The sequence below is a fragment of the Aotus nancymaae genome, unplaced genomic scaffold (assembly GCF_030222135.1).
Source record: "Aotus nancymaae isolate 86718 unplaced genomic scaffold, 86718_ANA_hifiasm-v0.15.2.pri h1tg000019l, whole genome shotgun sequence".
Lineage (NCBI taxonomy): Eukaryota > Metazoa > Chordata > Mammalia > Primates > Aotidae > Aotus > Aotus nancymaae.
This window is the reverse complement of record NW_026988431.1, coordinates 43,943,482-43,967,421: the sequence shown is the minus strand read 5'-3', so window position 1 is coordinate 43,967,421 and position 23,940 is coordinate 43,943,482. Positions and strand designations below refer to the sequence as shown.

Here is a 23,940-nt window from a genome sequence, read left to right as displayed (position 1 = left end):
CCAGTAAACAGACAAATCTTCAGGTCACCATTTCCTATTATCAATTTTTTGGGAGTTATTTCCTGGCTTCTCCCTCAACCAACACCTAAGTCATAGAATCCTAAATCAACTCACTACATTTCCTTTGCCTTCTTCCCAGAATAAAATATCTTCCCTAATCATGCCTTATTTATTTATTTTTATTCTTTTGTAGGTACTCATTATTTTGAAAACTGGGAAATAAAAGGAAGAATTAAGCCTTTCCCTTTCTTATACAAACTCTACCACAGGGCAGCTGAATAGTTGGTAAGGGCAAGTTTCTCTCAGGAGAAGTATTTCACTAATGAGTGAGAAGGGATAATAGAATTAATAGGCTAATGGGTCTACGTAATGACTATCAGTGCTTCCAACATCACAAAATAGAGACAAACAGACTTTATATGATGGAAGTATATACCACCACTTATGAATTAATCTTGATAAAATATAAATCTGAATCTGATTAAACATCTAGAACTAATATAGGAAATACAGGGACAGAGGATTCTACAAAAGTGCAATTAGGAAAACTCAGACTTCAGAAAAAGCTATGGGGCAAATAACTGAGATTCTTGGAGAATTTCAAGGGGAAAAGAGGTATGGGGAGCCTACATATTAAGAGAGACTTTAGAGGCATGCCAACCAATTGCAATGTGTGGACCTTATTTTGATCCACATTCAAACCTTAAGAAATTTATGATAATCAGGGAAATGTGGACATTGAGTAGGTTTTTAGTGATAAGGAATTATTAATTTTGAGATGGGATAATGGTATTTTGGTTATAATTTTTCTTTAAAAAAATCCTTTTCCTTTAGAGAAAAATATGCTGAAATATACATAGATGAAGTCTATGATATCTTGGATTTCCTTCAAAATAATCCAGGGGATCGTGGATTATTTCTAAGTATTAGCACTCTCACAACCCAAGTTGCCTAGGCTCTTCACTTGAAACCCCATATGTAGATCCTTGAGCCATTTCTCCTCCTCCCCCTAGAACTTCCCTCCTGGGGCTCACATTCTCCTCCTCCTCTTAGAACTCCCTTGTCGGGGGCGGGGGGTGACATTCTTGAGTACCTTGGGGAGAGGAAATGAGTGGGAGTATAAATAATGCAAGATTGGGCATCAGTAGGTAATTGTTTAAGCTAGGCGATAAGTACATGGGAGTTCATTAGACTGTTCACTTTTGTATATGGTTGAGAAATCCACAACAAAATGATAAACAAAATTGTAACCACTGGAAGAATGCATATGGAATGTATAACTTCCCAACCAAAAGAGGAATCAAAAATGAACAAGAAACAACTGAATGAAAGCCTAGAAAAGCGAAAGAGGGGTGTGTGTGTGTGTGTGTGTGTGTGTTTGTGTGTGTGTGTGTGTGTGTGTGGCGGGGAGGGTGCTAAGAAAGCATTTTAAGGAAAAAACATGAAATAAGATGGCAGAAATACATCCAAATATACACTGATGAAATAGACATGAATTAAATTTTTCTATCAAAAGACAGATTGGGTTAAGAAATTAAAAGTTCAAGTCAGAAACAATGGTGCACACCTGTAGTCCCAGCTAGTTGGGAGACTGATGCGGAAGGATTGTTTGAATCTAGCAGTTCAAAGCCAGCCTGGGCAACATGGCAAAACTTCATCTCTATAATAGAAAAAAAATGGGAACACTTGTTCTATTTTATGGAATGAATGTTGCGTGGTTCAAAAAAGAAAATTCAGCTATATACTTTTTATAAGGGAAACTTTTTTTTTTTAAAGGAAGGTTAGAAAATGAAGAGATAGAAAACTACTAGAGTAATGAAATGATCATAAAGAGAAATTAGGAGTAAAGCAGTTCAGTAAGATAAGAAATGTATGGGATAGAATTAGCAATGATGCGATCATCAGTGACCTTGACAAGAAGAGTTTCAGTGGCGCAGTGGGAGCTAAAGCCAGACTGTGTTTGTGATGAGCTGTATGTGGAAGAGGAGAGAGCTGAAAAAGCAAGTGGAAGGAACACATTTTCAGTTAGGGGAGGTGGGCTACTTATTTATTGGCCAGTTATTTATTGAGCCTGTATAAATACTGAAGGAGAAGGCGAAGTAGAAGAAACAGGTAGAGTGGGGAAGATATTCCTGGGGAGGGAAGATGCTGAACGTGATGAGACCCCAGGTACCAGTGGAAATATTAGCAGCAGACAAAAAGAAAATGCATTATTTTATTTTATTTCTAATTTATTAATTTGTCATTACACAAACAATACATAAATGCATATTCAAAAACATCAAACATTACAGTTAAAGCTAATGCACGCCACCAAACTACTGTTAACAGTTTGGTTAGTATCCTTCCAGACCTTCTCTCTATATAATACACAAATATGTACTTGTAGAAGTACACTATACAGTATTCGTGTGTGTGTGTGTGTGTGTATGTGTAATGTGATTTAACATCAATGGTATCATATGTATTACAGGTATTGTCTTTCAGTTTTTTTGGCCCAAACTTTTAACATTGTCTCCTGGAGATCCTTCCATGTCAGACATGTAGGACTCTCTCTTTTTCATTGATACTTAATGTTTCATCATGTAGACCATATTCCATCTTGATGGGTGTTTTGGTTTTTGCAATTTCATAGTATTACAGTAGCTCCCCCCTTATTCATGGAGGATATTTTCCAAGACCCCCACTGAATGCCTGAAACCATGAATTAGTACCAAACCCTCTATGTACTATGTTTTTTTATGATCTGATAACAGAAACGACCAATGCGCAGAGAGTGTACACAGCGTGGATACACTGGACAAAGGGATGATTCCTGTTCTAGGCAGGATGGAGAGGAATAGTGAGATTTTTGTTATACTATGCAGAAAGCTGTGCAGTTGAAAACTTATGTTCATTTCTGGAATTTTTCATTTAATATTTTTGTACCATGGTTGACACTGGATGACTGAAACCTCGAAAAGTGAAACTGCAGATAACGGGGTCTACTGTACAAGCAAAGGTGCAATTGACACCATTGTACAAGCTATCTTGTTAACACATGTGTGTTTCTTTAGGGTATATTAAAAGTTGGAATTGTTAGGTCATAGGGTATGTGACTTTTAAAATTTAATGATACACAATTGCCTTTAAAAGAGACTGTGCCAATTTGTATGCTCACCAGCAATGTATTCCTGTTTTTCCACACCCTTTCGAGCTTTAGATTTGTATGCATGCTAAATATTAGTTGGATCTGAGATGGTTTCTTGTGTTTTGATGTGCACTTCCCTTATTTTGCTGAGATTGAGCATTTCTTCATCAACTATTTGTAAAGTTTTTGCTTATGTGCATTTTCACAGGGACAGGGTACATAGCTTCGAATTTCTAAAAGGGAGTAACCAAAAAGAAGACTAACTGTTAGTCTAGCTGGAATTAATTTTTGTGAAAAATCTAACTTTATATTTTTTCTAAATTATTATGCTATCCCACACTATTTGTTGAATAATCCATTTTTTCCTTAATCATTTGAAATGACACTTTTATTACTTTCTCAACATATATTTGTGTTTCTGGATTCTCAGCTCTATTAGAGATTTATTTTTGGCATCAGTCACCTGAGTTATTAACTTGGTTCACTGAATGGTAGCTGATTTTGTCAGCCAAGATAATAAGTGTGTTGCTTATGAGACAATAGACAATATAATTCATGACACATGAATCCTATTCTAGTTAACTTTGATTTAAATCAATTCCATTATCTACAACTTAAGAGTATTAAAAATGTGTAAACTTAGTTCTCAGATTAGTTCCTCTTTTTTAGGGAATACTTCACAGGCTCAATGTCAAGGTAGCAGGCTTTCCCCCTCCTTCTAAAAGTATTATTTGATGTTAAAGCTTTCTGGTGATTTAAAGTTGTTTCCTGGCAATATCAAAGCATTTTTACATGGCATGACAATATTACTGTTGATTTATATAAACCTTTCATTCAACAAATGATATCAGGTTCACAAACTATAACATACACTCTGAATAAACAATATGGCACTTTAACTTTTACACTTACACTGGCCTGAGCTCATTGGAGCACACAAATCGTGTCTCATTCATCTATCCCCAAACATCCAGTACAAGGTGCAGCTCCTAAATTGAAATAGAATTAAATTGCATGTCAACATTTTTTTCTATAAAATAAAAAAGTGAAACCCAAATTTCTTGAAAACTTCACTTTTAGGGATAACAGTCATACATGTTTCTTTTTAGTAAGAAAACGAGAATTACACACTGACCTGCTATTATTTCAGTCTCAAGTGTGGGGAAAATGTTCCCTTGCTGTCTCTGATCTTTCTTCAGGTATGACCTATCTATAGATAATGTTGCACGCCTGTGAAATGACAGCAAGAACTGTGATCTGGATAACATTTTGATTGCGCAGGAAAAAGTACTTTACAGTTGTTATGTGGAAATATTGTAGGCATGCAAAAGAATGAAGAGATGAACTCAACTTTTCTGTGGAAAAGTTGAACTGTGGCATTTGCCTTGTTTTAAAATTCAGTTGTTTTTATGATCTAAGTTAGCACACCTTTTCCTTCTCTCCAAAGGGATGTAAATATGGCTTCTGTGGACAATGGCATAGTCTGTAAACTTAAGATACTCTGGACCCATGACAGAAGACAATGGGAAAATTCCCAACTGCCTAGTCTATCAGTTTCCCTGCTGAGAATGAAAAATAAAGCTAACTCACTCACCAACCAGGTATGTTGAACGAATTCAACAACTAAGTGGACTGTGCCAGTTCAAAATACCAGCTTCTTTCTTTGCCATCACCAATCTGAAAATCTGTCTTATTTTTCTTATTTGATGATTCCATGGGGAAAAAAAAGCAAGAGTATCTGTCAACTTTAACTTGCTTCAGAGTGCCTCACTTAGCATTTTCATCTGTGAACACAGCATGTCATACCAATTGTACTCCACAAAAGATATAGTTACAATAGCACTTTTATAAAGTAATCCTTGCAATCTATGAAGGGAAGCCATACATTTAAAGAGATCTTGCTGTAGAAATTCTGTGAACTGGTACAGAAATACATGACAAAGATGTATTCTGAAATGTTGAAAAGGAGTAAATAGGGTGCAAGTGTACATCACTAAATAATAAACTATTAGTATTGCTAGAAAATAGAAATATGGATTATTAAGATGCTTGAAGCAGAAGGAGGTAGGAGAAAAGGTCTGGTTTTGGATAGGCAGGGGACTTATTAAAAAGAAGCCTGCTGGACTGACCTATATCAAAGAACCAAAGGCTAAAGCCTAGCAAAACCTATTCTGCCTTGGGCTGTCAATACCTGCAGTGGGGCCAGGACCCATATTATCCTTACCAGGAAGCAAGGAATAGATTTTAGGAAAGGGCTTTGGAATTATCCGAATCTTAGTCACCATAAAAGGATTACATTTAGTTTACCTTTAGGGTAGAAGTGACACAGAGGCATAGTGACAGCAAAGGTTCCATTCCCCCAACCCTTTTGTTAAATTCTTCTTCCTTTAACAGGAAACAAAGACTTTCATTTCACAGATTTATGACTGCTGGGAGGAAAAGACTAGATCAAACTTTGAAGTATGAGTTAGGACTCTTTAATCTTTTCTTGGAGAGACAAGAAAATAGGCAGTCAGGTGCAGTGGTTCACACCTGTAATCCCAACACTTTGGGAGGCCAGGAGGTGGTGAGGGGGATCACTTGAGGTCAGGAGTTCAAGATCAGCCTGGCCAATATGGTGAAACCCTGTCTCTACTAAAAATACAAAAATTAGCTAGATGTGGTGGCCCATGCCTGTAATCCCAGCTACTTGGGAGGCTGAGGCAGGAGAATCACTTGAACCTGGGAGGTGGAGGTTGTAGTGAGCCGAGATTGCGCCACTGTACTTACTCCAGCCTGAGCAACACAGTGAGACTCTATCTCAAAAAAAAAAAAAAAAAAGGTTGGCCCCTAATACTGGGAATAGAATGTTCACCGTGGAGAGGAAAATGGTACCCAAGACAAGCTTCCTTTGTGAGCTTCACAAAATTGCCTATGTAATTTTGCCCTTTCTTCCTTTATTTTCTAGATTATCGTCCCTCCTATTTTTCAGCTTCTAGTTTCAGCTAACCTGCCTCCCATCTGCCAGTGGAATTGTGCACGACATCTAGCACAATTTGAGCACAATATTCCATTGCTTAAAACCACTAAATAAGTCATTTTTGCTTTCTGAATAGATGCCAAACTACTAAGTCTGTGGAGAAGTCATTGCCTGCCTGTCTCCAATGAAATTGTGGCTGCCCTAGGGGCCTTGTTTATGCTCTTAAGCTTTTGAGTGCTCTTTTCTTGTGCTTCGAAAGTCCTTCCTCCTGGCTGGCGCTTACGACCTTCAAGACTCAGGTGTCATGTTTTTGAGGAAACCTACCCTGACAAAACCATCCTTGACTATATGTAGTAACAAGTATTTCTCACAGCATTATTAGCTGGCTTATTATGTCCTCAAATTGTGAATCTTGAGGGCTGGGTTTTGTCCTTTTCATAGTATTATTGAAGAAAATTGAGCCATGTCACAAAGTGCCTGCCACTGAGCCATAAAGCTTCTTTTAAAAATGTGACTTGAAATCTTAAAAATTGTTTCCACACAATTAGTTATTTCTGGTTCTGCAAAGATAAATTTTCAACAATGGAGATATCCTGATTCTAGTCTTTATATTCCAGACATTTTTTAAAAAAAGGTCCATGAATTATAGGTTTGGAACTTGGAATCTTTCACCTATGAAAATTATTGTGAATAATTGCAGTTGTGATCCCCAATCACTGGAGGCTTGATTATAAGACGTTGCCTCAATAATTCTAATTACCATAGGATATTATAGAATTGGAAAAATTCAGCCATTTTGGACACTTAGGGGTTAAGGAAACTGTATTTAACGCCTTCCAACCCCTACTATTTGTTTTTGGTGTGGCAAGCTCTCAGATCACACAGGAACAACCTAAAATAAATTTTCTTTGGGGAAAGTTAGGTTTGAATTGCAGGCAATTACCATATGAAAAAAATTTCTACTTATAATTTACTGGCTAAAACAGAAAAGCTTATATGGGACCTTGGTCTGTGGACATTACACTGAGAGAATTAGATGGCATTCCTGTAAGACTGTGCCTCCAAACTGGGATCTCAATCAGTTAATATTTACAGCTATTTGGAGCAGGAGACTCTAAATCTCTAAGGCTGAACTGGAAGTTACTTAAGATCCTAAACAATCAGCTAGGGTAACGGTTGACAGTAGGGATAGTTTGGATTTTGAGGGAAGGAGGGGATGATGGGAAAGCAGAGGGCAGGCACTACAATAATTTTGCATTTTTGAACAATGCACCCTAAGTTGAGTATCTTCTCATGTCATTACACTGAAAAGCTTATGATTTAAGGCTCTTGATACATATTGCCAAATTACTTTCTGAAAGTACACAGGAAAGCCTGTCCTTCTGCATTAACTCCTGCTTCTTAGAACACTTATTACAATTCATTGAAAATATTAATTTGCATTTCTTAGGTTACTAGAGGTTGAACCTTTAGAAACTGCCATTTATCTCTTCTGTGAACTACTCATGTTTTCTCTCCTTTTCTATTGTTTTTAATATAAAAGTAATAACTGCTGTTACTATTTTAAACCTTAACACATTATTCATTTCCTTGGAGACTATTACTTTGTTTGTAGTGTTTTTCCAGCCCCAGAATCAAAATGGAATCTATTTTCACAAAAATCTCAACTCTAAGACTAGTTTTTCTCCACCTGTATTAAATATCACATATCACAGTTAGCACTGGAGGGGCACAACCAGCAAACCTTTTTGGTTAATTCAGTCCAACAGTGAAGTTTCACATTCCATTATCTCACCTGTAGCAGTTCTACTGGGAAGCTACCACACATCCTTAGGGTTGCTTATTCAAGCCTATGTACTTAGTTCCTTTAATTATTTCTAATGTTATTCATTAACATTTGTTCAATGTCCTGCAGCACATCTACAATAGAAAATATTTGGCAATCTCATGTACATCCCAATTTTATGCCTCTTGTTTGTGGCTAATTTTTATTTCAAATGAACACGTCTTTTAACAAGGAGATTGGCTCTCATTAACTGATTAGCTAGCTGGCTACAGATGCAGCACATGTTAATTTCTACAGGCACCTTTCTGAATTCAAGTAAAAGTTTGGTAGACAAGGATTTCCTACTTAAGTATCACTAACATAATATGAATATTGAGTACAAATATTGCTCACTATTCTTGCATTCTTTAAATTGTTTTACTTTGAAAATTTAAGAACTATCAGTAAGTCATTAATAACAGATCTTTAAGGGATATTTTGAATTGTGAAAATACAAATCTAGTCAAATTTTGAACACATATAGAGCCAAATATTTCAACAAAACTGCAGTTTAATTTCAGAAAATGTGTTAAAATATATATTTATACATCAATTTCTGACATACACTTAATGTGTTAGTATACACAAAATGATGCTTTCTTTTGAAGCTGTATTTATGAAATGTACATTTTAATTTAAATACTCAGTATACACTGCACTTAATCTGCATGTTCCATTTATTAAATACATTAAAATCTGCAATGTAACAAAACGTTTTCTGCATACGAAATTCAAAACACCATTTTAAATGAACAAAAGATGGCTCACTTTTTTTTTTTTTTTTTACAACTAGTGTATTGTACACTAGCTCAGCTCCACCAAACTACCTGTTCGTTCTCTTTTATTTGACATTGTTCACAGACTAGTACATATTACAATAAGAGTGCTGGATAAAAACATGAGGTACGAAAGTGGTTCAAAGATTATAGGTCATGCAGATCATGCTAGACAGCAAAGAAAATTGTGACTGAGAAAACACTAAATAAAAATACATAAAGAATGTGCATTATAAAAAAAAAAAAAACCAAACTCCATTACACAGCTTTGCTTCTTTGGTTACAAAGTAGGTTGAACAATTTCACAGCTTTTTATTCCCACCCGAAAAAAAAAGTCATACGAAATGTTGAAAAGCAGAGGAATCGTGGCAATTTCTCTCTTAGAAAGTAGAAACAAATGAACAAAGTTTTCTTCATCAAAATAGCCCAATTATTTATTATATCACAATAACTGGTGACTACCTGTACAGTTGCACTAATGTTCTTCATACTTACACTATACAAAATTTACATTCAAGCTGGGTCTTTACTACTGAAAATAAATACCAAAAGTAAATTGCCATTAGTGTTAGAAATATGCCAGGATTCTTTTGTTCAATTATTGCCTAAACGTTTTATCTATTAAATGCAATCCTGTCTTTCACTTCCTTTACTGATACTTATATTCAAAAAAATTAAAAAACTTCTGTGACATTGTTCATGTACATTATGAAAATAGCAGCCCTGTAATAAATAAAACACAAATAAATGAAAACCTATGTAGGCAAATGTTACTGATACTGAAAGAAAAGTGGCTCTTTAGATGAACTGTTATTTATAATGTGATAGGAAGGCTCAGGGTAAATCCATGGGTAATAGGAAACATGGGAGAGCCACCAAAACTCTTAAAGACCCCACTCATGCGCACCAGGTAAAATGCAGACTTTGCTCGCTTTAATAAACCCCATCTATTATTCTCCTTGTGTACTGGTGACATAGAACTGGACATCAACAGCGCTGCATGACATCTCAGAGAGAGGAAAAGCTCTTGTAGAATGATTGTCTAATACTGAAAAGGCCAAACACACAACCAAAGCATGGCTACTTGCTTTCGTATAAAGTGGAAAGAACACCAGTGGCACACAAGGATAGATTGCTTTCAGTTTTTTTCTTAATGAGGCTTAAGAAAGCTTTATGCTGAGGAGACATTCGGCTGCTGTGGAGGTTGCGTTGGCTGCGGAGGCTGTGCTATCACTGCTTGCTGTTGAGAAGTGCTACCAGGATTGGCCTGTTGGGTTGGGAGTTGGGATAATTGATCATTGTTTGAAAGAGATTTTAACAGTGCATTTTCTCGTTCAAGTAAAGAGTTTCTTTCAACTAATTCTTTTATTTGTTCCTTTAAAACTTCCACTTCTTCTCTTACTGCATACATCAAATGGCTTTTCACCAGATCCTGTGAAAAACAAAATTAGGAATGTCAAAAAGAATGAAAAGGTAAAGGTGGTGCTATCTGGTTCTGGCCTACTTGGTGTCTTATAAGTTTTTATGTTAGTTTTCCTGCTCTTGCCTTTAGGGTTTCTGCTTCATCTTGACTGGGCCTATGGAAGATGGGTTGGAAAAAATCCAGTTGCCAATTACAGCAGTAAGCCCAGAATTTAATCTTTTCAAAGTTTGGGACGATTTCCAAAAAATACTAGCTACCTAAATTGTCAACTATAAGCTTAGAATTAAAAAAAAAAAGTTTAAAATCACATGCTTAAAATGGTAGATCAAGAGAACAAAGAACAATATTCCAACGGAAAGCTGTCTGATGTTAACTAATCGTATTACTGCTTTAGAGATAAAGTGACCTGTAATTTCAGACTTTAAAATTTTAGGATTAAAAAAATATATTTTGAGACTAACAGTCCTGTAAGGTCTCATGCCTGTAATCACAGCACTTAGGGAGGCCAAGATGGGTAGATCACCTGAGGTCAGAAGTTTGAGACCAGCATGGCCAACATAGTGAAACACAGTCTCTACTAAAAATACAAAAATTAGCCAGTTGTGGTGGTGTGTGCTTGTGGTCCCAGCTACTGAAAGCTGAGGCAGGAGAATCACTTGAATGTGGGAGGCGGAAGTGGCAGTGAGTCAAGGTTGTGCCACTGTACTTCAGCCTGGGCGACAGAGCGAGACTATGTATCAAAATGAACCAAAAAACCCAACTTTTTTTGTAGAGACAGGGGTCTTGCTATGTTGCCCAGGTTGGTCTCAAACTCCTGGCCTCAAGTGATCCTCCCATCTCAGCTCAAGTGCTGGGATTACAGACAAAGCACTGTGCCTGGTCTACTCATAGCTTACTTACAGCCTACTTGAATCAGACCTCTAGGTATTTTTGCTTTAATACTCTTTTTGCTCTAAAGTATTTTCAATGCTGAAATATTTGGGGAACATACTGTCTTTATGTATGCCCCTGCACCAATAGCCCTTATCAATTATAATGAAATGTGAGATGTTCAACTAGGAGAAATATTTACTCAATTGGTATTTCTAGACTAAACATTCTCAATGTTCTAGCATCTTCAACTAAATCTCATTATCAAAAAACATGACTTGGTAATCTTTGGTTTAAACAAATTGTTTTCTAAAATTGATAAAAGCTAAGTGTTCCATACAACCAACAATCTATGAAATGGGAAAACTGTAAACTTTTACTTACCATTGCTTGTTCTATTTTGTTGTCAATGGCTACAACACCTCCCCCAGATGCACTGGAAAAAATTAGAGTATGTTATTAAATTATTCTAAAAAATTTTACCTCCCTTCCAACTCTTAAAAGAATGTAAAAGACATTTGTGTTTCACTTAAAACCAAATATAGTAATTTAAAATAGCTTATTAAGTCTGTTCTGACAATTTCAGTACTCAAAAGCTCTCATTTCTAAAATGAGGGTCTCAGTAAATAGATGACTTCTACAAGTCCTTTGAAGTGCCAAAATTTCTAACTTGCCTGTGATATACTTGTGCTACTTTAAAACTCCCAATTCTATTAAGACTTTCTCCTGTTTAGTGGTTTTTAAAAGGACACATTTTAAATGGGCAGTGCCTTCTCCGTATCTCTTAAACTTCTTCACTAACCAACTATATATTCTAATTGCATTTCATGTAAAAATTCCAATGTAAAATTCAGATGATGGCTTGACTTTTTTTTTCTAGTCCCTGCTCTTAATAAGACTTTTCTGCTGTAAGTTTTATACTTTAACATCTAGTTTAAAAAAAAATTTAATGGCTTCTAAAAATGATTCATAGAGCTTTTGGGCAGGATTGGTTAACAGGAAACTCAACATTTGGCTGAGTGCCGTAGCTCACGCTTGTAATCCCAGCACTTTGGGAGGCCGAGGCGGGCATATCACTTGAGGCCAGGAGATTGAGACCAGCCTGGCCAACATGGTGAAACCCTGTCTGTACCAAAAATATAAAAAAATTAGCTGGACGTGGTGGCAGGCGCCTGTAATCCCAGCTACTCGGGAAGCTGAGGGAGAAGAATCGCTTGAATCCAGGAGGCGGAGGTTGCAGTGAGCTGGGATCACACCATTGCAATCCAGTCTGGGCAACAAGAGCAAAACTCCATCTCAAAAACAAAAAACAAAAAACAAACTCAACATGCTGGCCAACCTACAAGTCTTTGATTATAGGTTACTTGCTGGCAAAAATCACCCAATAAGGTATGTGGGTTTAGATCAGTTTTTCCTGGCAATAACTGAAAAGTTATCTAGCCTGTAAGCACATCCCAAGTTCAAATACCACCTTAGCAATTGTATGATAATAACACAGAAGGCTCTTGTGAGGCTCTTGTCCTCTTTGGTGGTTTATATTCTATCATGTATTAAGTAGTACGAACAGCTGGAATTTATCTTTTTCTTTTTTTAAATTTTATTTAAAAAACAGTTATTAGGTTTTAAAATTACTCTTGTAAAGAAAAATCTGAAATTTTAGCTTATTGTATCAATACAAAAAATAATTTTTATATGTTACTAAATACTTTTCATAAAGTATACTCCACCTCAGAAGATTTCAGTGCTAAAATACCTGGAGACTACTTTACTTTAGATGGTGTGGACCCACAATGTTTTATCAGATTGAGGCTCAGAAATACTCTGTCCTATGTAGTTGTGCCTTTTATGTTGCAATCCAAGTAGAACTGGTTATAATCCTGGTTCTGCTATTCAATTCCTATATGACCATCAGCAAATCACCTATTTAATTTACCTGGATATCAATTTCCCCATCTGTAAAACAAAGGGGTTGATGTCAATGCCTTAATGAACTTTCCACTTCTAAATCCTTGAAACCCTGAATCATTACATGGAGCACTAAAGTTTGTTTATTTGAGCATTAACCACATTAATTACAGCATACTACCTTCACTTCTTGCTGCTACTATTTCTAAGATGAAAAGAGGTTTTGTATATCTAATATCTAAAAAGGATTATGGATCATTAACAAATACTTTATATGTGCTGGGCTTTAAATGACTGTAGTGAGCTGTGCAAAGTATGACTATATGTAACTATAAACTATACAACCACTATGTAAACCACAAGGCTTTAGTGTGTACTTCAGTGCCAGATACCATGTAGATATATTCACCACAAATACTAAACACATTTTGGCAAAAAAGACAGTGACAGGCATTTAGATTAGTTTGCTTGAGAATCTCAAAAATATACTTTCTGTATTTTTATTTACATGGCAAGGAAAGACCGAATTACTTAAGTCATTTCATGACTTAAATCATTTGATTCCTTCAACGCATTTGGTTTAAATAGCATACTTTAAATGCTAACTACAATACCAGTTTTATAGACTAACAAGCAGTAGAAAACAAAACCCCAAAACCCTCAAAAAAGGGTTTGCTGGGTTTTTTTTTTTTTGATAATTAAAATCAGGCAGCAAGTTTTAAAATCATTCCCATAGCTAAGAATAATTAGCATGCTATTCTTTGAATGCTAAGCTAACAAATTCTTGTCCTAAGACCTTTTTTATGACAACAGAAGAAACAGGTTTGCAAGGTAAAAATAGATTATGATGATGTATCCCTTAAAAGATATTAATATTTCAACTGTTAGGTGTTGTACTCTAACAGAATAAATCAATGTCAAATATAATTACTAATCACTATAGTGACCTTTAACTGTCTTGAAGGCTATTATATAAGAATTCTATAACCCACTGCAGTGGTCTCAAACTTTAGCATGCATCAGAATCATCTGGAGGTCTTGTTAAAACACAGATTGCTGGGCTCCACCTCAGAGTTTCTGATTCAGTAGGCATGAGGTGGAACCATGACTCTGCATTTCTAACAAGTTCCCAGATGATGTGGAATCTACTGTTTGACCATGCTTTGAGAACTGCTGGTTTACAGATGAAAATTATAGGAGGAAACATTAAGAAGCCTAATTCTATTTTTAAAACTTCTTAGCCTGATATATAAAATTCTTTATGACTTTGACCTCTGCCTTATACAGTCTGTTTTCCTCATCTATCTACCTATTGTGTTATGGTCTTATATAACTATTTGCAGTCTGTGGAACATATATTCTCTTGAGTTTCCTTGGCTTTGCAGAAAGTGCTCCCTCATCTGGAAATGCTCACAGTTCTAATTCATCTGGCTATCTTACACCTGTCCTTTAAGATGCTCTAGTGCTATCTCTTCTGTGATGCTGTTTGATTTTCTGAGGTAGAGCCAATTACTCCATCCTTTCTGGGGTCTACCAATCTTCACAAATTTTTTACAGCGCAAAAAGGCAGAATAGCAAATTCTGGCTCCTCCATATACTTGCTGTATGAACTCTTGGGAAATTATTTAACCTTTCTAGACCTCAGGTTTTTTATCTAAAATAAGGATTATATGCCATTTGTGAGGTTCAAATGAGTTTAATGCTCAGCATAGTACTTGGCACACTGAGCACTCAATACAGACAGTGATTACTTTGAGTATTATAATACTACCACTGTTGATCCTATTAGATTGAGCTCCTTGAGGGAAGTTCCATAACTTCTTCAGCTTTTCGAGTAAGTGAATCCAGTGCTTGGCACACAGTAACTCAATGTATACTGAAATTAGTATTAGATTCGAAACAATTAATGGTGATTAATTGTTAATTAGATCTGAAACAATTAATGGTTCATATGAGAAAGGCATTACAATTTTTTGACCTCAGATAAATCAGTTCTCAAAGTGTAATCCCTGAACCAGAAGCATTAGCATCACCCAGAAACGTGTTAGAAATGTAAATATTTGGACATACCCCAGAATTAATTACTCTTGGGGCGGGGCCCGTAATCTATTTTAACAAACTCTCCAGGCAATTCAGACAGAAACTAAAGTTTGAGAACCACTGCTTTAAACAGCCAGGTTTACAGTGAAGATACCAATATGGTAGTCTTAAGCAAATAAGATATTTTAAGATCCCAGAATATGGTTTAAAAACATTGGTTCAATGAGGTTATCAGATGTTTTCTATTATGTTCAAAGTGGTCATAGTGAGATTTGACTCTCTTAAAAGGAAAAAGATCAACTGAAGCAGAATCAATGATTTCCTTCCTCCACCTAATGTTATAATACTATACCTTTTCTTTTTAATTATTACATTCAGCACATTATATTTTGATAGTTAACCAGTTTCCAAACTTAAGCTCCCTAAGAAGAGCTTAAGTGCTGTCTTTACTCCCAGCACAAAGTATATAAACCCGATAACCCTGTAATGGTGGTAGTATAAATAAATCATGTATTTCAGATTAGTGTGTATATGTATATACAGTCAAACTATTAGGGTAAACTGTAATTGCTAAAGTCAAAAGGTAATTTTTAAAAATAAACTTTCTATTTACTACGATTCATTCTTTCAATAAAAATCAAACCTTTGTTGGCATTTATAGATGCATTAAAAATTGTGGATATGGAGAGAATGAACAGAAATACAGAGATGTGGAAAGTAAGAAAGACTTCTATAAGAAAATACTTATTTATTGGAATTGCTGCTCCAAAACAACTAAATGAGCTCAAATTTAGTGTTTAAATAAAGCTAATTATAATTACACTCACAGAAAAGTAAAACTCAAAGTATCAATGCTACAGTAAGACAGGGTGGCTTTCCATGCTGTTCATCTTTTAATTGACCCTAATGGGCTCCCCACCACAGCTTTTCCTTTTAGGTCTCCTTTCTCTTACCATGAGATCACTTGCAATGTTACTGAGAAAGCAAGAGGACAGATGAAGAATTTCCAACTTCACAAGTTAAAATCACTAAAGGTAATCTAACTTGATTTTTTTTTGAGATGGAGTTTCCCTCTTGTTGCCCAGGCTGGAGTGCAATGGTGCGATCTCAGCTCATGGCAACCTCCACCTCCCGGGTTCAAGCGATTCTCCTGCCTCAGCCTCCTGAGTAGTGGGGATTACAGCATGCACCACCACACCTGGCTAATTTTGTATTTTTAGTAGAGATGGGGTTTCTGCACGTTGGTCAGGCTGGTCTTGAATTCTTGACCTCAGGTGATCCGCCCATCTCAGCCTCTTAAAGTGCCAGGATTACAGGTTGAGCTGTCTCGCCTAGCCTTGATCTCATATTTTTAAAAATCTACGAGAAACCAAATTTTTTATTTATCTGTAGTAATGTGGACAGAGACATCATGGCTACTTATTTAAAATAAAAAAATTCAGCCAGGGCAACATTGTGAGAACCCATTTCTTAAAAAAAAAAAAAAAAAAAAATTAAAAGCCTGTGGTCCTAGTTACTCAGGAGGCTGCATGAGAAGATTGCTTGACCCCAGGAGTTTGGGGTTCATTACTGTACTCCAGCCTGGGTGACAGATCCAGACCTGTCTTTAGAAAAATTAGATGACTACTTCTCTTTTACAAAATGGACAGAGTTTGACTACTTTGTCTTTCTGTCTTCCCCTTGATATAAATGCTAATTAACAAATCAACAAGGTAGAGAAAAAGAACACTTAATGATTGTCTATTTTAGAACAGGCACACATTATCTTACTGAGTCCTTACAACAAGCCTGAGCAACATTCTCATTTTACAGTTGAGGAAACTGAGGTCAAGTAACTTGCTCAAAGACACAATACTAGGAACAGGATTCAAACTTGGATGTAATGTCAAAACACATGTATTTTCTTCCATAATAGTAAGACTGTGAAAAAATAATCTCTAGTGACCCAAAATAAATCCAGAGTTATGTATATTATTAAGAGCACTTTAAGTAACAAATGTAAAGTTGTGAAACCATAAGCAAGAATCCAAAGATTAAACCATGCTCAGAATATGCCATTTATCTTATCTGGCAAATTCCTAGAAGAGGTTCAGTTCTGCGAATAAAGGAGGGAACCTCTTAAAAAGGCACTTGTGCTTTATATAGCTGATACAGTTTACCTAACTGCCAAGAACGAAAATGTTCTTCTGGTTTGTTAGAAAGCTGAAGATGTCTTAAAAATTTTATGTATCTTTAATTAGAATACTGCAAAAAATAAATTAAAAAATGCCTTGCTTTACTCAAAGACCCTTCTCACTTTGCATTGAGTTACAATCACAACTATAAATGCACTAAAAGAACTCTCCAAATTACAGAATCAAATCTTTTGTAATATGAACTCCTTTGAGTTGGTAAATCTGCATATTTCATGCTCAAGCCCCCTTGCCCAAACCAACTAAAACTGATTCTTCAGAAATTCACAAGTAGAAGGAAGCTATACCTTTCTTGGGGAGCCTCAGGAATCATATACTGTTTCTAGTAAATCATCTATAACCTTTATTCCACCCACTCCCATCTCCCAAAATAGCATCATTACTACTAAAATGCATTAATTCTAACCTGGGTAACATTTTGCGTCTTCTCTAACAAATGCAGGTTTTGTTTTCTAGAAAGAAAATTTAAAAAATGCAACTCACTGATTACAAATGAATTTACAGTTCAGCAAGCTTGTGAGGTTAAATATAATTTTAAAAATCCACCACTCTTCTGTAAGAGGGGACTAAAAAAATATTTATAGCTTATTTAAGAACAAGTAACAATTTTCCTTTCAAAAGGGCCTAAATAAATAAAATTCATGTAGACAATCTCTGGCTGAATGCAAATCTCTATGGTTAAGAATAAAAGTTAGGTGAAGTTAATAATAAACTGAAAACTCAAAATGTTATTCTAATTACTGACCATCAGTTCTACCATTGCAAAACAAAATGTTTACTTTCATGATTTAAAAAAACCCCTCCAAAATGGCCCATAGAGATTATTATTAGCAGTAACACAAAATAAGTTATTTTAAAGCTATTATTCATCCTGAGCAAGCAGGTAAAATTTCTACTTACAAAACTGTGTGGTTACTTTTCTCAAGTAGCCAGTCCTGCAATAGTGTGATGAGTGCTTTTCCCAAGGAACTATTAAAAACCCAGTTAAATATTTATATAATGATTTTTATTGTTAGCATCTTCTACAAAAACCTTGTTCACCAATGCCCTCAGCATATTTTATATTTATCTTGTTAATTTTAGTCAAATTCCTAGCCAGTAAATCGCAGATTAAAAAGTATGCAATCTATATAAAGTCCGTCATCCTACCTTTGACCCCCCTTTGTCTAGAGTCAGTCATATCATCTATACTAAGAACTTTAAAGAAACCCATTTAATTAGAATTTCTTTAATACTTTGGAGTCGGAGAAGACTATGTAACTGCATGCCTAACTTTTTTTTAAATCAAAAAGTCTCTAATAATTTTCCTAAAATATAAATAAAGTACTTCTAGAAATCTGCAAGACCAGATGCCCAATAGAAAAATGGGGAGAATTCACATTGAACATTCACAAGAAAGACATGAAAAAATACTCAACATCTGACTCATAAAATAAAAATACAAATTAAAACTGTAATGTAATAGTATTTTCCAAAACAGACTTCTATCCCTTTCCCTCTCTTCTCTCCCAACCTTCCCTTAATTATTCACTCTTTGAGCCAGCAATCATGTATCTGGGAATTTATCCTCTAGATATTTTATATACATAGCAAATAATGTATTTAACAAGACTACTCATTACAACACTGTTTATAACAGCAACACTTTTGGTTAAATGAATCATTGCATAGCCATCCATTCAATTAAATAGTATGCATCTATTAAAAAACCATCAAGATACTTTTATAAGTCCTGAGATGGAAACAATGTATTCTGGAGATCTTTAAAAGAAAAGGTACAGATGTGTGCACAATATATTATCATTTACATGAAGGAAGATAATAAACACTGATTTGCTTATATACACATAAAGAAGGATATACACACATTAAGAAAGTGTGTGGAAGGATATACGTACATTAAGAAAGTGGCTGTTTGGGAAGGCAGGCAGATGTGGGACAGAGATAAAAGCAAGAGTACTTTTACTACATCTTGAAGAACAATGAAAAACATGTTCCAAAATAAAAATAACTCATGAAGTAGTTATCTTGTACAGTGTAAACTCCAAACATGAACAAATGGCAGACAGGAAAAGTAATGACAGAAAATAGGAAAGGGAGAAAGGAGGGAAGAGGTGCCAACTCCATTTTCTCTAGGAACTATTTCATTCTGCCAGATAAGGTACTATATTCAACAAACAAAACAATGATCAACGTAAGTGATATTTGTGATTTGCAAAAATCCTGTTTCTTTGTTTAGGATTCATATAATTTATATCTATGACTATGGTGTAAATAATGTTTATAGCTCCCAGTGCAGTGATTTCTGTTATTCAAAGTAAGTCTGGTAAGCAAATGGTAAAAATTTGTGGTTAACATCTATAATACAAAATGTTTGTAAACTTACATAATAAAAATGTTATATTAAAAATGTATCCCCCAAAATATATATAAAAGATTAAAATAAACATTATCTTCTTTTTCCAGATCTCTTTAACATATCCAAGTTATGCTGTTTTGGGGGTATCATTTTAATATATGGTAGTAAAATTCTGATATAATTACTTTTTCTTGTAGAGCCATTTTAAAACTAGCTGACCTAAAAATCTATTATAACATTCAAAATGTAAGAGATAAGAATTTAGTCTGGAAAAATTAAAGACTGATACAAGAGTAAAATTTGCACAGCAGTTTCACTATTACAGTCCAAATATTCCAAATAACCTAAGTTTACCTATTACTTCAAGTTAATACTTATATAAGAATATGGAATTACATTTATTTACGATAATCTGACTTTGTGCGCTAGCTAGTTGTTGTTTTTATAGAGATGGGAACTTCCTCTGATGCCCAGGCTGGAGTGTGGTGGCGTGATCATGGCTCACTGCAGCCTCAAACTCCTGGGCTCAAGTGATCCTCCTGCTTCAGTCTCAGCCATCTGAGCAGCTGGAACTACAGGTGTGCACCACTATTCCCAGCTGATTTTTAAAATCTGTTGTTTAGAAACAGGGCCTCACTGTGTTGCCCAGGTTGGTCTCTAACTCTACTAGGCTAAAGCAATCCTCCCACCTCAGCCTCCTGAGCAGCTAGGATTACAGGAACCAGTCACCCTACCTAGCATTATTTCTTATTAGACAAAATCATTATTTCTTAGTAGACTAACATTAGGCAAGGTTTGATAGGATAAAAAGATTATTTCCTTTCTCGGAGTAAGACCTAAGAAAGGGCACAAGAAAGGGATATGAAGAGGGTGGCATTTTCCCTCATACTAACGTACTTAACATTTAGAGCAGGCTCTCTTGAAAGAGATTTCATTTTACTGTTTACACAGCAGCAACAAGCTAATCTGATGACAGCATATTATTGAGGAGTGAAGAATACATACCAAGGGATGTAAGCCTAAATTAAAAATTTGACACTATAGTACCTGCTACTTTAAATTATTTCTTGGAGACTGGAAAAACAGTATAAGACTGACAGTTACCTAGACTTAGATGTACATTGGTAACTCAGAGGAAAAAAAGGGTGAGAGGGATTAGAAAATATTTGAAGTTTCAACTGAAGCACACAGAATATTGGGAGATCAGTGATACGATAAAGGAAAGGACTATCTGTGACAAAGAAAATGGTAAGGATGCCTGTGGCTTTATTCTTGGAGCAACTAGGAGTTGGTTGGTGTATTACAGAAAGGCAGCTAGATTTTGTGGAGGATGAAGTGGGGTGGGGAGTGAGTGGTAGAGGAACCTGCAAATAAAGATGAGAAAATAAATTTAAGTTTTACTTGGGGCTACTGAATTTTGAGATATGTGAAATGTAGATCCTACTGGAGAAATACAGAAAGAAGGCTGCTGGAAATAGGTATTGAGAACTCCAGTGTAATCTCTGGCTTAGAAGTCCAGATTTGAGAGTTGTAAGAATGAGGTAGGCAACTCAAACCACAGGAGAAGACAAACTTGCTTAAACAATGAAAGGACAAGTGGGGCCAAAACACTGGAGAACACTAACATGTCAAGAGTCATGGAAAAAGACGGGCTTGGGAAGAAACTATTCTTAGGAATACTACCAATTCCTTTCATCTAATGGCCTCACATTTGCCTCCTCTTTCTCAAGCATTCTACATATTATTTCTTTCTACTAAAGTCATTCTTGTTTAGACGCCTTATCTTCTCAATTCCATTTCTACAATGAGGCTTGACTAAAGTAAAAAGGAGACTATCCCCTCTGGTTTATTTATATACCAAAAGCCAAATACCAAAGAAAAGCATGTAATTTTTGCTCATCTTAATTTTGCCCATTTCTTTTCTTTATGCCCATTTCTTGAAAGTGCAGAAATGTTAAAATAGCTTTCTAGAAAAAGCATAATTCTATGGACAATATATTTGACAAAATAAAATTGTATTACACTAGTCACTAGGATTTTATGATTAGAATTTGCTCCAGGGTTATTAACTAGTTTCCAAATCTGTCCCCCAAAGTCCAAGTACAGTAATAAATAAAGGTTTTCAAGGAACCATTTCAAAATAGGGCTAAACACAGAAGAATATCATGGGATTTGTTGTTGTTGTTGAGACAAAGTCTCACTCCCTCACCCAGGCTGGAGTGCAGTGGTGCAATCTTGGCTCATGGCAACCTTGGGTTCAAGCAATTCTCCTTTCTCAGCCTCCTGAGTAGCTGGGACTACAGGTGCCTGCCACCACGCCTGGCTAATTTTTGTATTTTTAGCAGAGACGAGGTTTCACCTTGTTGGTCAGGGTGGTCTTGGAACTCCTGACCTCAGGTGATTCACCAACCTCAGCCTCCCAAAGTGCTGGTGTGAGTCACCACACTCGGCCTCATGGGGTTTTTAAAGAGGCAGTTGCTTGATTCTCATTTAGACTAAAGGGCGAGCTCGAAGCATGGTTATCATTCCATAATGAAATGAACAGAATATATATTGGGGGTGGGGGAAAGCCTAGTATTTTTAATAAATCAATGAATGTTTTGCATTTGGGATTTTTAAAAAATTATAGTGGCTTGGGTTTGAGCAAATAATTACATCTTTCTTTTTTAAAAATGTTGTTTGTAGAGGCAGGTCTCACTCTGTTGCCCATACTGGTTTCAAACTTCCGGGCTCAAGCAATCCTCCTGCCTTGGCCTCCCAAAGTGTTGGAATTATAGGTATGAGCCACTGCACCCAGCCAATAATTTTTTTTCACCTTCAATAAACATAAAGGCAACAATGAATATAGGCCCTGAAGAATTAAAGTTGTCTATGTTTCAGTTTACTGTCTCTTGTCTGAAGTACTTTTTGTTCTCTGCTTCATTCTGGGGTCAGACATTCTGGGATGCAAGATAGCTTCTTGCTCAGCAGTTGCCTATGCAAAAAGCTGAATTCACAGATAATAAAATAGCTTAAAAGGACAGGCTTTAGAATTAAGCTAGCTGACTTTTAATCCAAACTCCACTCACTTACTAGTGGGATGATCCTAGCAAGTTAACATACTGAAAACTAGTTTCCTCAACTATAAAATGGGATAGAGCTGTACATACCTTAAAGGACTGCTATAAGGATTATGAGAGACTTTACAACGTACACACTTAACAACAACCCAATTAGTTCCTTTTATCATTTGGATCAATTTGGACTTTGACACTTTATAAGGTCTACTTTCCCGGTGTATCTTGGGAAATTAAATAAGAGTTAACCTCCTGAGGCAGTGAAACATGAATAAAAATCAATTATAATTAGTATTAAGAAATAGGTTTTATATTTTTGTTTCACCCAAAATAACAAAATCCTAGTTATGCCTTAATAAATTTAGCTGAATTTTTTATTCAATTAGTTAAATGTCAAAGACTTAATGCAGCCAAAAAATATATGTTAATAAAAATTGTTTGACTTGAGATTTACATTTACAGGGCTTATTAAACATAGGATTCTTGTGGATTGAACATTAATAACGTTCTTATGGATCTTTGGGATCTTGATATTTCATTATTTAGAGTAAAATAACTTACTGTGGGAAATTTTTACAAAGGCCACTGAAATATAACTAATTTAATTCAAATAAAAAGTTCCAAAAAGGGTATTTAACTAAAAATATCCCAAGTCTTCCTTCAGTAGTCTTATATGAAAATTCAACAATAAATATTACTAAAAGCAAGTAAGAAAAGTAAGATAAAGTGTTGTTTTGCTTTTAAACAAATTATTACCCTAGCTGAGAATCACCGTTTTAGAATTACCTTATTCAAAAAGGGATTCTGGTGTAAAGTAAAAAAATAGCACTACTATAAAATCTAAAGAGTAATTAGTTTTTTTTCACTCAAGCAAAACTGTAATCAAGTAGGCATATTTTCAGAGACAAAAAATTTAACAGCCAAGTTTTTATCATTCAGTCTAGATTCACGTCCTTGAATTCTTACAGGTAATAATTCTAATAATTTGGACGTGGTGAATAACAGAATTTTACAATAGTTTGTGTGAAATCTTTTATGATGAATTCTACACTTAGATCATGACCTGAAATCTGTTAAATCAATTAGGATTCCAGAGATAAGACTGTCACTTGAGATGGAACGCTCCACCTACATTTTTCTTAGCCTTCTTCCTTTCTTGGCAACAGGCTCCACATCTCTGATTCGTCCATAAATAATTTTTTGTCTTTATCAAATGCTCCTCTAGCATTAAACCTTAAAAGCAGAAACTGTCCATTTCTAGGGTCTACTTATTATAACACAACTCTGCATATAATTGATAGTAAACATATTACTTGAAGAAAAAAATGGAATACAACTTACAATATATTATCTAATTATATTTTATAAGCTTGGTATAAACAGATGTTATATATTGGGCTAATCA

The 23,940-nt window shown here is 35.3% G+C and overlaps 1 protein-coding gene across 4 annotated transcripts in view; it reads right to left on the bottom strand.

Moving 5' to 3' along the window:
- Nucleotides 1-8,045: 8,045 nt before the first annotated feature.
- TSC22D2 (TSC22 domain family member 2) overlaps nt 8,046-23,940 on the bottom strand; it is a 49,347-nt gene continuing 33,452 nt past the window's right edge. For 3 of the 4 annotated variants that reach the window (XR_010343473.1, XR_010343471.1, XR_010343472.1), the window contains one exon: nt 11,367-11,419. Coding sequence is in view for 1 of the 4 variants with exons in the window: in XM_012437110.3 (XP_012292533.2) it covers nt 9,862-10,122; nt 11,368-11,419 (313 nt within the window). In the remaining 3 variants the exon portion in view is untranslated. Of the gene's footprint in view, nt 10,123-11,366; nt 11,420-23,940 lie in introns of those variants that run through there. The other variant, XM_012437110.3, reaches the window with a different exon arrangement.